Source organism: Neoarius graeffei, chromosome 20 (genome assembly GCF_027579695.1).
Source record: "Neoarius graeffei isolate fNeoGra1 chromosome 20, fNeoGra1.pri, whole genome shotgun sequence".
Taxonomy (NCBI): Eukaryota; Metazoa; Chordata; class Actinopteri; order Siluriformes; family Ariidae; genus Neoarius; species Neoarius graeffei.
The window spans coordinates 18,661,011-18,675,388 of NC_083588.1; the positions used below are offsets into that span (position 1 = coordinate 18,661,011).

At 42.3% G+C, this 14,378-nt stretch overlaps 1 protein-coding gene across 1 annotated transcript in view; it reads left to right on the forward strand.

Moving 5' to 3' along the window:
* The window catches only part of rac1b (Rac family small GTPase 1b), a 27,455-nt gene continuing 13,077 nt past the window's right edge, over nt 1-14,378 (forward strand). Inside the window, exon 1 of the mRNA XM_060901378.1 lies at nt 1-324. Coding sequence (XP_060757361.1) covers nt 290-324 — 35 coding nt within the window. The 5' untranslated portion in view covers nt 1-289. The remainder of the gene's footprint in view (nt 325-14,378) is intronic.

The window sequence follows — 14,378 nt, forward strand, 5'->3', positions numbered from 1 at the left end:
TATGAGGCTTGTTCCTTTGGGTGGTGGCTACAAACTTTTCTGTTACTTCGGCCGGCAGTGGAGTGGTTGACGGGTGGGAAAAGTACACTTGAAATATTTAATAGTTAGTTGTTTTGAGCGACTACGTACATAATTAATTAAAAGTTGGGTAGATATTTCGAGGAGTTTGTTCAGGCTGGGGTTGTCCGCTTAATTGTTAGCGAGTTGTTTGGGAGCTAACGAGTAATTACCCTGTGAGCTAGTAAAGCCACGCGAAGGAAGAGAAAACGCCTGGAGACACCGCGGACCAATGCAGGCCATAAAGTGTGTCGTGGTTGGAGACGGGTAAGCACCTGTTTTTATAGTGTTTTGTAGTTTTATCCGTAAGTTTGGTGTAAAATCCGAAAGATCTCGCGAGGCCGTGTGGGAAACTCCGTGGCGGAGCTAAGCTAACAGTTTAGTCCTCAGATGTACAGTAGATGGGACGGTTCGGATTAATAAAATCACCAGGATAAGGTTTTTTCTTTTTTTTGGTGTGTGTGGGGTACCTATCACAGTCATTTATATAGTGTGTTAATGAATTTATTTTTAATTTTTTTAAAGATATTTGAAGCGTTCGACTGACGATGCAGAAATTGAAAATAATTTTTTTTAAAAACAAGCTAGATTTGTTACTAAAATTGCAAAAGTTATAGTTTAACGTAGCTACCAGGATCAGAATTTTATTGTATAAAACTGTCATAAAAATATTTTTATGGACGCAGGTTAGTGACGTCACTACCGAGCAGTTACCTCTAAACCGTAGGGAGACGGAGTGACGTTGTATTTCCGGTCCCGCTCCAAGTGTAATAAACTAACACAATGTGTATGACTGGAGTTTTGTATAACTTTAGACGAAACCCAAGATATTCCTTACTTTACAAAAATAAATAAATAAAATAACACGTTCACTTGTTTGTTTATGAGGAATTTTTCATTCTGCGTTGTTTAAGAAGTAGGCGTGGCCTTGGTCGTCCCGGGAAGCCTTTCTCCACTGGACTGTAAAGTTCTGCGCTTCCTGAACTTATCAAGCACTTAAATGTTTTAATTAAAGGAAAGCTCCACCTTGAGTGTGTTTGTTGAAATATTTGATTTAGTTACTGCTGTAGTTTCTTTATTCCTGTGAGCAGTAATAATAATAATTAGTGCTGTCAAGCGATTAAAGTATTTAATCGCGATTCATGTCGCGACTGTCATAGTTAACTCGCGATTAATCGCAATTTAATCGCACGTTTTTGTCACATGAAAAACCATTGTAATTCTCTTAGCATAAAGTGAAGGGGCTTGCTTTGTACCAATGTGTTTTTTTTAATTGCAGAGCATAACACGTCTTGTCACAGCCACTGACATCCATAACTTCCATATTAGATGAGAAAACCAAGGGATGAAAAATAAAGTGCATATCACTGTGAAAATAAAGTTTTATTTTACTCTTCATTAGTTTCTTTTGAAGAGAAGTATTTGCCATAAAAGAAGAAAAAAACAGATAACAAAAATAAAAACATTCATCATACGTTTAAAAACATTCATCATAGTGTGGCACTGTATTCTCTAATTCTCACTGCTTATAACTCTACACCTACCCGGTGGAGCTGAGCTGGGAAACTGAAGACTGAAGGAACAGTATTGAAAAGTATTTTTCCAGTCTCACCTGTGAAAGGTAATCCCATGTGATCTCGTTTGGACGGTAAACCTGTTGGTATAGTTAAACGCAGCACATGAATGAGGCATCTTTATTCTCGGCTACTGTCTAGACGCTATACCAGAGACAGGTGAAGAATCTCCACTTTGCCCCATCCAATATGGCGGCGAGGATGTTTATATGTCTATGCCTTTCTCCATCACTCACACATACTCTTATTGAAGCAGCGTGCGACAAGCCTCAACAGGAACTACAGGTGACTCGCAGGGCCAAATTAGAATTTGCGTTAACGGCACTATTTTTTTTTTATCGCGTTAAATTAATGCGTTAACTTTGACAGCACTAATAATAATAATAATCTTTATTTGCCAGGTATGTGAACGCACATGAGGAATTTGTCTCCGGTTTCACTTCACTCTCAATAGAAACAGATAAGAAGTGTAGACAAAAACAAAAAGCTGTGTACATGTAGAAGGGTAAATATATGTATAGACAGCATAGTGCAAGGATGAATTAGTAAATATAAATATACAGTGTGCACAGAATGATGGTACGAGTGTGCAGATATTTGACAGTTGAGGTTACTGATATGAGTCCGGTTTTAGCTGTTCATCACAGACAGCCTGGGGGGGGGGGGGGACTGTTCGTGTCTGGTTGTCTTTGTGTGCAGTGTTCTGTAGCGTCTCCCAGAGGGGAGAAGTTTAAACAATGTGATCAGGGTGTGATGGGTCTGCAGGGCTCTACGTTATCTTTGAGACATGGTTGCCCATTCGGGCAACCATTTGTAGAAATCTGGTTGCCCAAATATTACATACTTTTTTTCCTTTGAATATGCCACAAACACATGCTTACAACACAATGTTCACTTGCATGCTCTACTAATGCCTCTTAAAAGCTTTTGTTGATTTTCTTATCCTTCTTTGTGTTCCCTTGGTTTCTGAGTTCAATTATATAGTGCCTAACCACTTTTTGTGTAAACCACCATGAATGTGCATTGTCATTATTATTCCTATCAGCGTGATCAGTATCAGTTGAATGGCTGGTACTAGCTCTGGGCTCATCTGATTCAACATCCAAATTGGGATCATCTTTGGAGAGTTTCCTGGGTGGCCCAGGTTCATTCTCAGGTTTGACCAACTTCAATCCAGGAAACTCTGAATACCAGCTGGGAATAACAGTTCTTTGCCTTTTCACCTCATACAGTTTCTTTGAATCCACTGATGAGCTTGAGTTTTCTTCTCTTCCTTGTCTTTATTTTAAAACCAAATTTCTCCAAACCAGACATAATGCCAAAGTTTGTGACTTTAATGTTTATTTTTTTTTATTATTCAACCTTCTCAGACGCTGTCTGTATCAACAAGCATTGACACTAGCGCCCCGTGCGAGTAATGCGGTAATTAGTCATGTAGTGAAGGACATACCAATAGAACACTGAATATACACCACGCGATAATTATTAGCAATGGGAAACTGCATTTCGAGCCCGCGATGTACAAATGTGAATTCCGCTAGTTGTTTGTTGAACATCCCGTAATAACATGGACGCGGTCTTTCCGAGTCAAACAATCGCAAATCGTGATGGAATTTCATCATAATATGAATGAATAAACATCGTTTTTCACGCAAGTTGACATATTTGGGTAGTTGCCTGATCGGGCAAGCATTTGTGAGAGTCTGGTTGTCCGAATCTATTGAATGGTTTCCCCGGGCAATTGGGCTACTATTAATGTCGAGCCCTGGTCTGCAGAGATGTTTCCTGACTCTGGACAGGTACAGGTCTTGGATGGAGGGCAGGCTGATGCCAATAATTTTCTCTGTAGACCTAATTGTCTGTTGCAGTCTGTTCTTGTCCTGTTTGGTGACCGATCCAAACCAAACAGTGATGGAAGAGCAGAGAGCAGACTGAATGATGGCAGAGTAGAATTGTCAGCAGCTCCTTAGACAGGTTGAGCTTTGAGCTGGTGCAGAAAGTACAACCTCTGCTGTGCCTTTTTGATGATGGTGACTGTGTTGGTCTCCCACTTCAGGTCCTGGGAGATTGTGGAACCCAGAAACCTGAAGGTTTCAGCAGCAGTCAGTGTTGTTGGTGATGGGTGGCAGGGGGGCTCCTCCTAAAGTCCACGGTCATCTCCACAGTTTTGAGCGTGTTCAGCTCCAGATTGTTCTGACTGCACCAACAGACCAGCCGTTCAACCTCCCGTCTGTATGCAGACTCGTCACCCTCTCGGATGAGGCCGATGACTTGTGTTGTCTGCAAATTTCAGGAGTTTAACAGACGGGTCTCTTGAGGTGCAGTCGTTGGTGTAAAGGGAGAAGAGCAGTGGGGAGAGCACACACCCCTGGGGGGGTGTTAGTGCTGATAGTCTGGGTGCTGGATGTGATCATAGACATCCTAATACATAGATGGAGCATCCAATGTAAATTCTAAAAGCGCTGACGAGACGCGGGGCCGCCATCTTGGAGTGGTGATCGGCTGCACTCAGTGTAATACTAAATACATTAGAGATAAACAGCTTAACGTTTTTCTATCGGCTACAACCACCAATCTGTTGCAAATAAAATGCGGTTTTAACAATCTAAATCCATTATAATGATTCAAATGTGCGTGCAGTATGTTTTTTCTTTAAATAGATTAAGAACACATCAAAGGGGAAATTAATCTAGTCAGTGAATTTATAAGAGCCTTTTACATCCTTCAACACAATCTGACCCCCCCCCCCCTTCAGCAAAGCTGATGGATTCAGGTTGAGTGGGGCACTTTGTTTGGTATGTAGGACAATGTGTGATGACCACATATTGACCACAAACATTTTTTGTCTTGTTTTAAAGCATATCAAAACATTTATAACAAATTAATGTCAAACATACAAAATATAACAATGTAGTAAGTAAATAAAAAAGGTAGTATATGAATAAACATTTAAAAACAATATATATAATATTAGCATACAACATTAAAACATCACTCGTGAAACCACTACCTGATGACGATTTAAGTCTCTTAGCTCCTTCTCAGCTCTGGTAATATACTATTTAAAAAAAACAACAAATAGTACGGTAATGTTAAATCTTACTTGTGAAAAGTAATCCCCCTGCTTCTGTTTGAAACGGTTCGCTCGTTTGAGCAGGAATACGCTGAGCACCAGCCTGGCAGCTTGGCTCTTGTCTTCTTCAGTCGTGCAGTAATAGACGGTACTTTTTTTTTTATTATTATTATTTCCCAAAACATTCAAAATACAAACAAATAGGGCACCATATATATATATACAGATCCAAAACATCAAAATAGTAAAACACACACATAGCAATAAAGTAAAAAATATGAACAAGAAAGGTGTTACTTAACTATCTTTACACATGTTAATCGAGTAAATCAAAGTCATCCAAAAAAGATATAAAATAACCAACATCCTTATTTTCAACTAACTTTAAAGATTTGGCAAAAAGCTTGAGGTCATTCTTCCAGTGTGTAACATAAGGTTTAGTTTTAAATAAAACGACATTTGTGAATAAAATGTTTACCTAAAAGTAGTAAATTATTAATACCATATTCAATTTTATTATTATTTAAAAACACTCTAAATTTAATCTCTTTAATGGATAAAGGGGCAAACTGAATCCCCCTAGACCAGGGGTGCCCACAATATTTTGATTCGCGAGCTACTTTTAAAATGACCATGTTGATATCTACTCGGACTAGGTTGTTACCACTACTAGGCCTACTATGACTACTAGTACTGCTGCTACTACTACTACTAATAATAATGACGCTTGTTTTGATTTATAAACATTCATATGCAATTTGTTTAATAATATGCAAACATGCATACAAAAAGGTGACTGAAATTTACATTCAAATTGTTAAATGCATAAGCTTTGTACTCCTAAATGTATTTTTGTTCAAATCACTGTTAACTTTTATAAACTGCAACCTACTAATATGTAAACATGAAACAAGCCCACTGTAAAAAAAAAAAGGGCTGTGTTTAGAAAAAAGTTAAATGCATCCAGACAGGCATTGTAAACCCCAAAACATTTTTGTTCACATCAATTGACTTTTGTATAGCCTGCTAGACAGAGATTTGACATTTACAATTTTATATAAAAACATTTTTCCTTTTATATTTTTTCCTTTTTTTTTTTTCTTCCCTTGGGGTGGCACGGTGGTGTAGTGGTTAGCGCTGTCGCCTCACAGCAAGAAGGTCCTGGGTTCGAGCCCCGGGGCCGGCGAGGGCCTTTCTGTGCGGAGTTTGCATGTTCTCCCCGTGTCCACGTGGGTTTCCTCCGGGTGCTCTGGTTTCCCCCACAGTCCAAAGACATGCAGGTTAGGTTAACTGGTGACTCTAAATTGACCGTAGGTGTGAATGTGAGTGTGAATGGTTGTCTGTGTCTATGTGTCAGCCCTGTGATGACCTGGTGACTTGTCCAGGGTGTACCCCGCCTTTCGCCCGTAGTCAGCTGGGATAGGCTCCAGCTTGCCTGCGACCCTGTAGAAGGATAAAGCGGCTAGAGATAATGAGATTTTTTTCCTTTTTTTTATTTTTTTTTAAACCGTGGAACTTGGCAACAGCACAACATTAATACATAGCATACTGATGTAGGCCCTAAATCAGATCTTAATCCGATGATCGGCACTGGAGGGAGTCAGAGAGGGCTGCATAGTCTGGACAGTAGCTGCTGGTAGCGAGCCTCAAGCAGGCCTCAAGATGATCGTCGGACATACTGGAGCGGTATTTGGACTTAATGATCTTCATATGCGAAAAGGCCGACTCTCACAAATAAGTGGAGCCGAACAATGCGGTTAAGGAGGTGCCATTGCCGCATGTTCGGGTACTTCGCCTCCGTGAGTAAATTCCAAAACGGCCCATGCGCCCTGGACTTCAACTCGATGTCATACTGCAGCATCAGCATCTCGTCTTGCACGGCAGACGTGTTCAGCTGAAACAGTGCCGCAACTTTTGAGGCGAGGGAATCCACCTCAGTATCTTCCCCGAATGGGTGGCACATGAATGTAGCTAGCGGCTCGAGCAAAGCAAAGTCTTGAAATCGCTTCTCAAACTCTGACTGGAGAATTTCAATCTGCTCAGTGTAGCGCGCACTGTTAAGTTGCGCAAAAGCCCTCCCTTGCATCTCCAGCTCCGAGGCGAGGTTTCGGAAGTTTCCTAAATCACGGCGCTGCATCTTTGAAACCAGCAGTTTCATTTTGCTGGTTGTCATGGTAACCTAATGTAACATTTTTTTTTGACACAGTGCTTGGCTGACATTTCGCTTCAGGGGAAAAAGCGAATTTGTTTACATGTAAAAATAACCACGACGTTTTTTTTTTCATAAATATATTAATATTTACATATCAGTCATGAGATCTACCATCCCTGTCTTCGAGATCGACCAGTCGATCGCGATTGACGTAGTGGGCACCCAGGCCCTAGACTAATAGACGGTACCTTGATATCTCGCGCTTTCTCACCACTCGAAGATGGCGACCGTATTTCTCGCGTCAGAACAGCCAACTCTCGGTCTATGTATTAGGATGTCTATGGATGTGATGCTCCCCAGCCTCACCTGCTGCTTCCTGTCAGTCAAGAAGTTTATAATCCACTGATGGGTGGAGGACGACACAGTGAGCTTGGTGTGAAGGAGTAACGATTGTAACTCATGTAATCGCTCTTTTTACAACCGTGGTGAGCAGAAAAAAAAAAACATCTTGGCATTTACAATCAAACCTTGAGGTGGATGGGCTAAAACGGCATGAGACCAAATCGGGTTCCGCTCCTGTCAGCCAAGAACAGGAATCCGAGGCGATCATGAGCACGGACTCGCTCGCGCTGAAGACTGGAAAGATATTCCCCCTCCCTTTTATCCTCGGTGGTCCAGTTTGGGTGAGTCTGTGCCCTTGATGGCCTCGTTTTTCCTGTTCTAGGCTGTAAGGCGTGGAACCTGATTGGGTCTTCTGCTGCTGTAGACCAATCCACCTCAAGGTTTGATGTTTCATGTGTCCTGAGGTGCTTTTATACGTGTCGTATCCTTCCTGGCAGCTCGACGCCCTGATCTCTTATCAGTGAGATGTTTTCCACCCACAGAACTGCTGCTCACTCGTTGTTTGTGCACTTTTTCTGTGTAAATTCCAGCGACGGCTGTGTTTTGAAAATCCCATGTCATAATGAAAGTCACTAAAATCACCCCCCCCCCCCCACCCCCATTCTGATGTTTGAACATAATGCTAAACTTGGCAGTGTATATTTATTATAAACAGTCAAAGTAGACTTCATTTAATATAGAAGCCTGTACAAACATAAATGTAAAAAAAAAAAAAATCTGCAAAAAAGTTTTGACACCTGGTTTGCTGTTCAAGTGAATTTTTAATGTCCCTGAAATAAACCACTTTTTCCCCCCTTGTACAAGGTAAGTCATGTTGATTGACAATGCGTTTTCGATCCATAGCCGATCCAAAAGGCTATAAATTAATGGAAAATCAGTAAGATCAGCCGATTTTTCACAGAATCTGTCAAGACTGAACTGGAAGATCCTGAAGGGGTGCGTGATGGCGCATGTGTAACAATCCAGGTATCAATTTTGTTCATGTACGCAGCAGTGGTTAGACCAGTCTCAATATGGAATCATGTTTTGGGGAGAATTCTGATAGTGATTGGGATTCTTGTGTGTCAGATGAAGGGGCAGATGATTATCAAGGATATCCCGGAGTAAATGGTTCTCTTTTCGAGCCCCCAACACGAGAAACGGATGCCAGTTCACGATAGTCCCGCTCAGCGCTGATGGTGCACCACCAGCCAGAGACTATAGCTTTTTATTCCAAGCTGGTCACTGCAAAATATAGGGAAAATATTTACATGTACCTCAATAAATGCAGAAGTGTAATCTTTAAAACGTGCACTCGGGTTTTTCTAGAAAAACTTAGTATGAGGGTGCTCACCATGGCGAGGGAGTGATTGGGGGGGGTGCCGGTTGTCCGTCTGCCCCCCCCCCCCCCCCCCCCCACCGTGCGAAGCCTTTGAAAAATTGAGGCTACAGTGGGACATTCTGAGACTGACAGGGAAATTGTAACAAATTGTCAACATTGAAAAAGAAAAGTAATCTTCTGCCCTGGACAGTCTTTGGCTTTCTTCCGCTTCGTGCCGCAGGATGACATCTTTAAATGCCCAAGTGTCAACAAAAACAACTCGAACTACTTCTGTCAAAAGCTCCCGCACTGGTGGGTGAAAGGTCATTCAGTCTCGAGAAATCTCGCTCTACAAGTCAGCTGACCTTGTATGTAACCCATGTCAAATCTCGCGAGAGCAGCCGCGACAAGTAAACAACATGGCGCCTCAGTCTGGAAAACGCCAATTCGGATTGTTTTTGCACCGTCTGGCGGTGTATCTACCAGGGCTTTGAACCAGAATTTTTTTCCTATTGGTTCGTTCCGAACAGAAACGGAATTTTAACGTTTCCGGTTTTGGGTTCCACCATTAAATAGACGTTCCCAAACCGGTTAGAACAAAAAAATTTCGTTCCCGGAACGGTTAATTACGTTCCCTGTCAGCTGTTTAACAAATGGCTATAAAGTTGTCTGTCTCATCCAGCTTAAGCCAAATGTAGGCTAATTCTATTACAACCTTCATTAAATAAGACAAGAAGTAATTCAAAACAATTATTTCAAATGTTGGCGATTTGGATTCTCAGTATGTCTTCCCATCTACACAAACAGAAAGTGCCAAAAATGAAAGATAATTCGTTTAGTGTGTTACCAAAGGCTAGTCAGGCCCTATAGAGGGCTACCGCATGACGCCACCGCGCCGCGAGATTTTGTTAGGCGCCATATTGGAAGACCAAGTACACATCTATGCAAGTACATACATGCATAAAACAAACTACACCTGAAATGTAGCCAGGGCCGGTTCTGCCCTAATCTGGACCCGGGTGCAACATCGCGCAACCCCCCCCCCAAAAAAAAACACCAGTCTAAATCAGGACAACCATCACATAACTCTAACATTTTATATGAACTATTTTAACTAAATGGGCTATAATAAATAAGCCTGCAGGCAGCCACAGCGGGCTGCCTCAGAAAAGTAACCATTCAATGACAACTGAAAGCCTGCAGCCACGGCGGGCTGCCTTAAAAAGTAACCATTTGTCCTACCTTAAAACTCGTTTTGCATTTTCTGTCTCCTTTTTTGTATTTTCAACCCTCCGTTTATTTTCTTTCCTTTTCTGAAAACCCGATTTGTGTCCAGACATTTTGTTCTGTTACCAACGAACTAACTCGTCAGGTCTCGTCTCTCGAGCCCGCGATGATTCCCGTGGGAAGGGCAACAACTGATACATTTTTACAAACAGCCAATAGGGAGGTTGCAACATTCAGGCTCTTCTTTGCTCAGACACTCAGTAATTCACTTATCTCATGGAGACGTGATGGTAGTCCACCCTCCCGCGCTCTCCATTCAGTCAGCGAACGTCACACAGGAAGTGAACCCCAGCGGGTCATAGAAACTTGCGCAGGAGAAGAATGGCTTTTTTATTTGTAGGCTATGGAAACTTTGAGGAACGAAATAAAAACCGGTATTAACCGGTTACCATTATTTTTAATAAGCGTTTCTGTTCCGGAACATAAAAAAATAATAAAGTTTCTGGTTTTGTTTCTGTTCCATGTGAAATAGAAAAAGTTCCCGGTTTTCGTTCCTTGAACCGGTTCAAAGCCCTGGTATCTACTATGATTGGAATATTTTTGGAGTAATTATAACGTATTTGATGATCAGACACATTGTCACGTGGTGTTGCTGGGATGTTTTCATGGAGAAAAGATTGTTTTGAGAGATTGCATGTTGTGCTGTAGCATACAAGTGCATGGCCCAAGTGTGACTCGGGGTTCAATCGGCATTTCAGTAAGAGGGCGCAGCGCCCCTGTTCCCCGGTTTAGACGAAAGCCTGTGTACACTTGTTCAGGGTAATTATTGAAAGAAAATATGAAGTGGGCGATAAGGGAATCGACGAACTGTGCAAATGTCAGATGAACTGTCCTTCAAGTCAATGGGTTCCTTTTTTGCTCCAGTAATTCCCATGTGGTTGTTCTGGTGGTGATGAACACTTGATGAATCAGATTTATTATTAGCAGGCAACACAATCTGCCTGCTTTGTTTGCACAAACCTCACCCACTGTTACTTTAGATTAGTGTCATTTCTCAAACTCGTGAACTGAATGTCTTGTTTATGGATTTGAATATCCAAACACAGCGCAGCACTTTCCCATTATTTTTGTAAGATTCGAACAGTCTCCAATTTCAGCGAGTAAACAAGCATGGTCAGATGAACCGAAATTACCCAGATAACCGGGGTTCCACACGTGACGTCATGCGAGGTTAGCCCTGGGGCAAGGCTGCCTTTTTCTGGGATCCGGAAGCTGCGATTTATCGATTTTAGTTTTGTGCTTGATAAAATGCTTTCCCTCTGCTTTTATTAATTCGTCATTAATATGTATTCATTTTAAGGCTTCACAAGAAGGCATGACATACACTTTAATCTTCAGTAGTTCATAAACAATTTAGAAGCACTTCTTGTTTTGCATGTTTTTTTGTTCCTCAAAAGTTGGCTTTGCGGTTTTAAAAATGTGTTTTTTGTGATCATCTCTGAGCTTGTAGATGAGACATCCTTTTTTTTATTTCCTTGGAAGGAAATTTGAGTCATTAAAGCTCATAGGCAGCGGTTTTAATTTTATGCACACTTGAAAGTTTATATGTTAAACCCTCTATTTTTTTTTCCTGGTCCCAAGAAGTATTAAGTAATAATTAAAATAAGTTGGCATGGGTCGTGACGAATTTCTGTCGGCTATTTTCATGACCACTCGGCGCATGATTGTCATTTAAGACTAGCCGCTTGAGTTGAGTCCGCTTCCGTTTACTTACATTGCCGTTTGGCTTGAGTGCAGACGTGCGTTCGGGAATTTCCAAAGAAAAACCCCATGCCTTATTGTTGTGCAGTGAACTGTAACAACGGGACCGGTTCAGGAAGAAGTTTTTACACTTTTCTGAGAGAGGAGAAGAGGCAGAGAGAGTGGATCGGCTTTTTCTGGAGAAGAGGTGGAGCGAGTGGGTTGGCTTTTTCTTTTTTTTAAAAAAAAAAAGATTTTTTGGGGGCTTATTTCACCTTTATTGGATAGAACAGTGTAGAGACAGGAAATGAGCAGGAGAGGGAGAGAGACGGGGAGGGATCGGGAAATGACCTCTGGTCGGAATTGAATCCGGGTCCCCAGATTTATGGTGTGGCGCCTTATCCACCTGAGCTATGATGCCCCGGGTCGGCTTTTTCTGAAAGAGAAGAGGCGGAGCGAGTGGGTTGGCTTTTTCTGAAAGAGAAGACTAGGCAGAGAGAGTGGATTGTGCGCGTCAAGCCAGAGGTTTTTTTTTTTTTTTTTTTTTCCCGGAAGAGGAGATGAAGCGGAGAGAGTGGATTGTGCGCGTGAAACAAAATCAAGCAGTCAAAGAAGAAACAGGGCAGCGGTGCTCAAGCAAAAAGGAGATTGGAGGTAAACATTTTTACTTTTGCTTGCAATTGACAAGTCAAGAATCCTGAGGGATCCTGTACAATCATTGTGGAAATGAGACAAAGGGATATTTCCTCACTTAGAGTCGGCTGTAAATGGTATAATGCCGCGGACGACAGGCTAATGTGGCCTACCGGCACACTGTCCAGTAATCGTTCCCTATATCCACTAGGGAGGGCACTTTTAATTGTTCTTCAAAAGGGCTCTTATTTAGTATTATGACAAAAGTAGGAATTTATCATAACTACCAGGATAAATCATTTGGGTGCGAGTCTTGTTGAGGTCCGGTGTCACCGCAATCGGAGTCAGCCGAGTCGCTGTCCGATTCCGAGGCTGCACGGTTAAACCAGTGAGCCACATTCACCGATTGCTTCGCGACGGCCATAGGTTCATGCATGCATGGTTTTACCTCTCGATATTCAATTTGGAGAGTTCCTACTTCAAAATCGCTATCGCTTTCAGACATTTTACACAACCACTCACGACCAAAATCCGTACACGTGTGCTTGGTTCGCAAGTAAGCGTAGAGCTGCTCCCAGTCTGTTTGGCTTAAATGATGTCACGACGACGGTCTCCTGGCGGTGAAGGTGTGCATAAGTGAGATGTAAACAAACCTTTGGAAAGTGGGCAAAACAGTATTTTAAGTTTTATTCATTTTAGGGTGCAAATTAGACACTGGGTGGCACGGTGGTGTAGTGGTTGGTGGTGTAGTGGTTAGCGCTGTCGCCTCACAGCAAGAAGGTCTGGGTTCGAGCCCCATGGCCGGCGAGGGCCTTTCTGTGTGGAGTTTGCATGTTCTCCCCGTGTCCGCGTGGGTTTCCTCCGGGTGCTCCGGTTTCCCCCACAGTCCAAAGACATGCAGGTTAGGTTAACTGGTGACTCTAAATTGACCGTAGGTGTGAATGGTTGTCTGTGTCAGCCCTGTGATGACCTGGTGACTTGTCCAGGGTGTACCCCCGCCTTTCGCCCGTAGTCAGCTGGGATAGGCTCCAGCTTGCCTGTGACCCTGTAGAACAGGATAAAGCGGCTAGAGGAGATGAGATGAAATTAGACACTAGGAAGACTGAATTCGCTTTCTGGGTGGTTGTTCTAGAAAAGCTGATATTCTACATTTCACCTCCGACCCTTACCTATGACCTTTAAAGCAGCATGTTTGGACACGGACAGACTTACAAATAATCGCACGCACTTGGTTGCTGTTCATTTTAAAAATAATCATGATGGTAATTCCTGTAACTCCAGTACAGAGTGCTCAGTTTATTTGGCTCTACGTGGGTGTAAGTCATAAAGGTAATTTTGCTCCAGTACTTTTATTAGACGCTGAGGGAACGGTACAATGAGTCTAAAATTAATGATCTGCTAATTTACGGCAGCCATGTTCAAAGCCTGTACACAATTTTATGTTCGACAAAGGTTCCAGAGTTTAAAAATGTGGTATACAAATTCTAGTTAATGCTGATTGTAGTCCTGCGCAACAGCGTTATAGATCGCCAAGTTTTAAGGGAAGTTAACATGGCCATCTTGACACTTCCTTGAACAGCTATCACAGTGAAATTCCTCTCTGCATTAACCCATCTGAAGCAGTGAACACACACAGGGTTCCTGCTGACACTCATCAGTGGCCAAGAGAAAATTACTAGCAGTCGACGAATGTATGTCATCTTTATTTATAAGAAGTCACTTTTTTTTTTTAATAGAAATCTCTCCGTTTGCTGAAGTCCAGCCCCAGTGAAGAGACGGCGGGAAGCCAGAGTGTAAACAGTGAGCACATGCTTGTGTCCAATAAAAATCGACTACACATAATGACCAAGTGAGCGCCAAGCTTTTGACCAATCACAGTGCGCAGTGTAGGAAATGGGTGCCCGCCCCACCGCCCGTCGCGGTCAGTTTGCAGCAAGGGCGGAATGAATTTATAAGTTGCCAGCCCCACGGGCGTTCCCTCTTTGAGGGGGTTCATCGTTCTCTCCATTTCCTCATATTGAAGGACTTCAAGACATTTTCACTAGATTCTGTTGGTTTGTTTACCGACGTGGGCATATTGTTTTCGCTTAGAAATGAAACAAGCGCTCTGATTGGCTGTTGCTTCGTAGGTCCAGCCAATCAGAGAGCTCGATACACACAGCTCAGTGAAATCCACCCCAAGTCACATCTATGTCTGTGACTTTGAAAACCAGCGAGCCA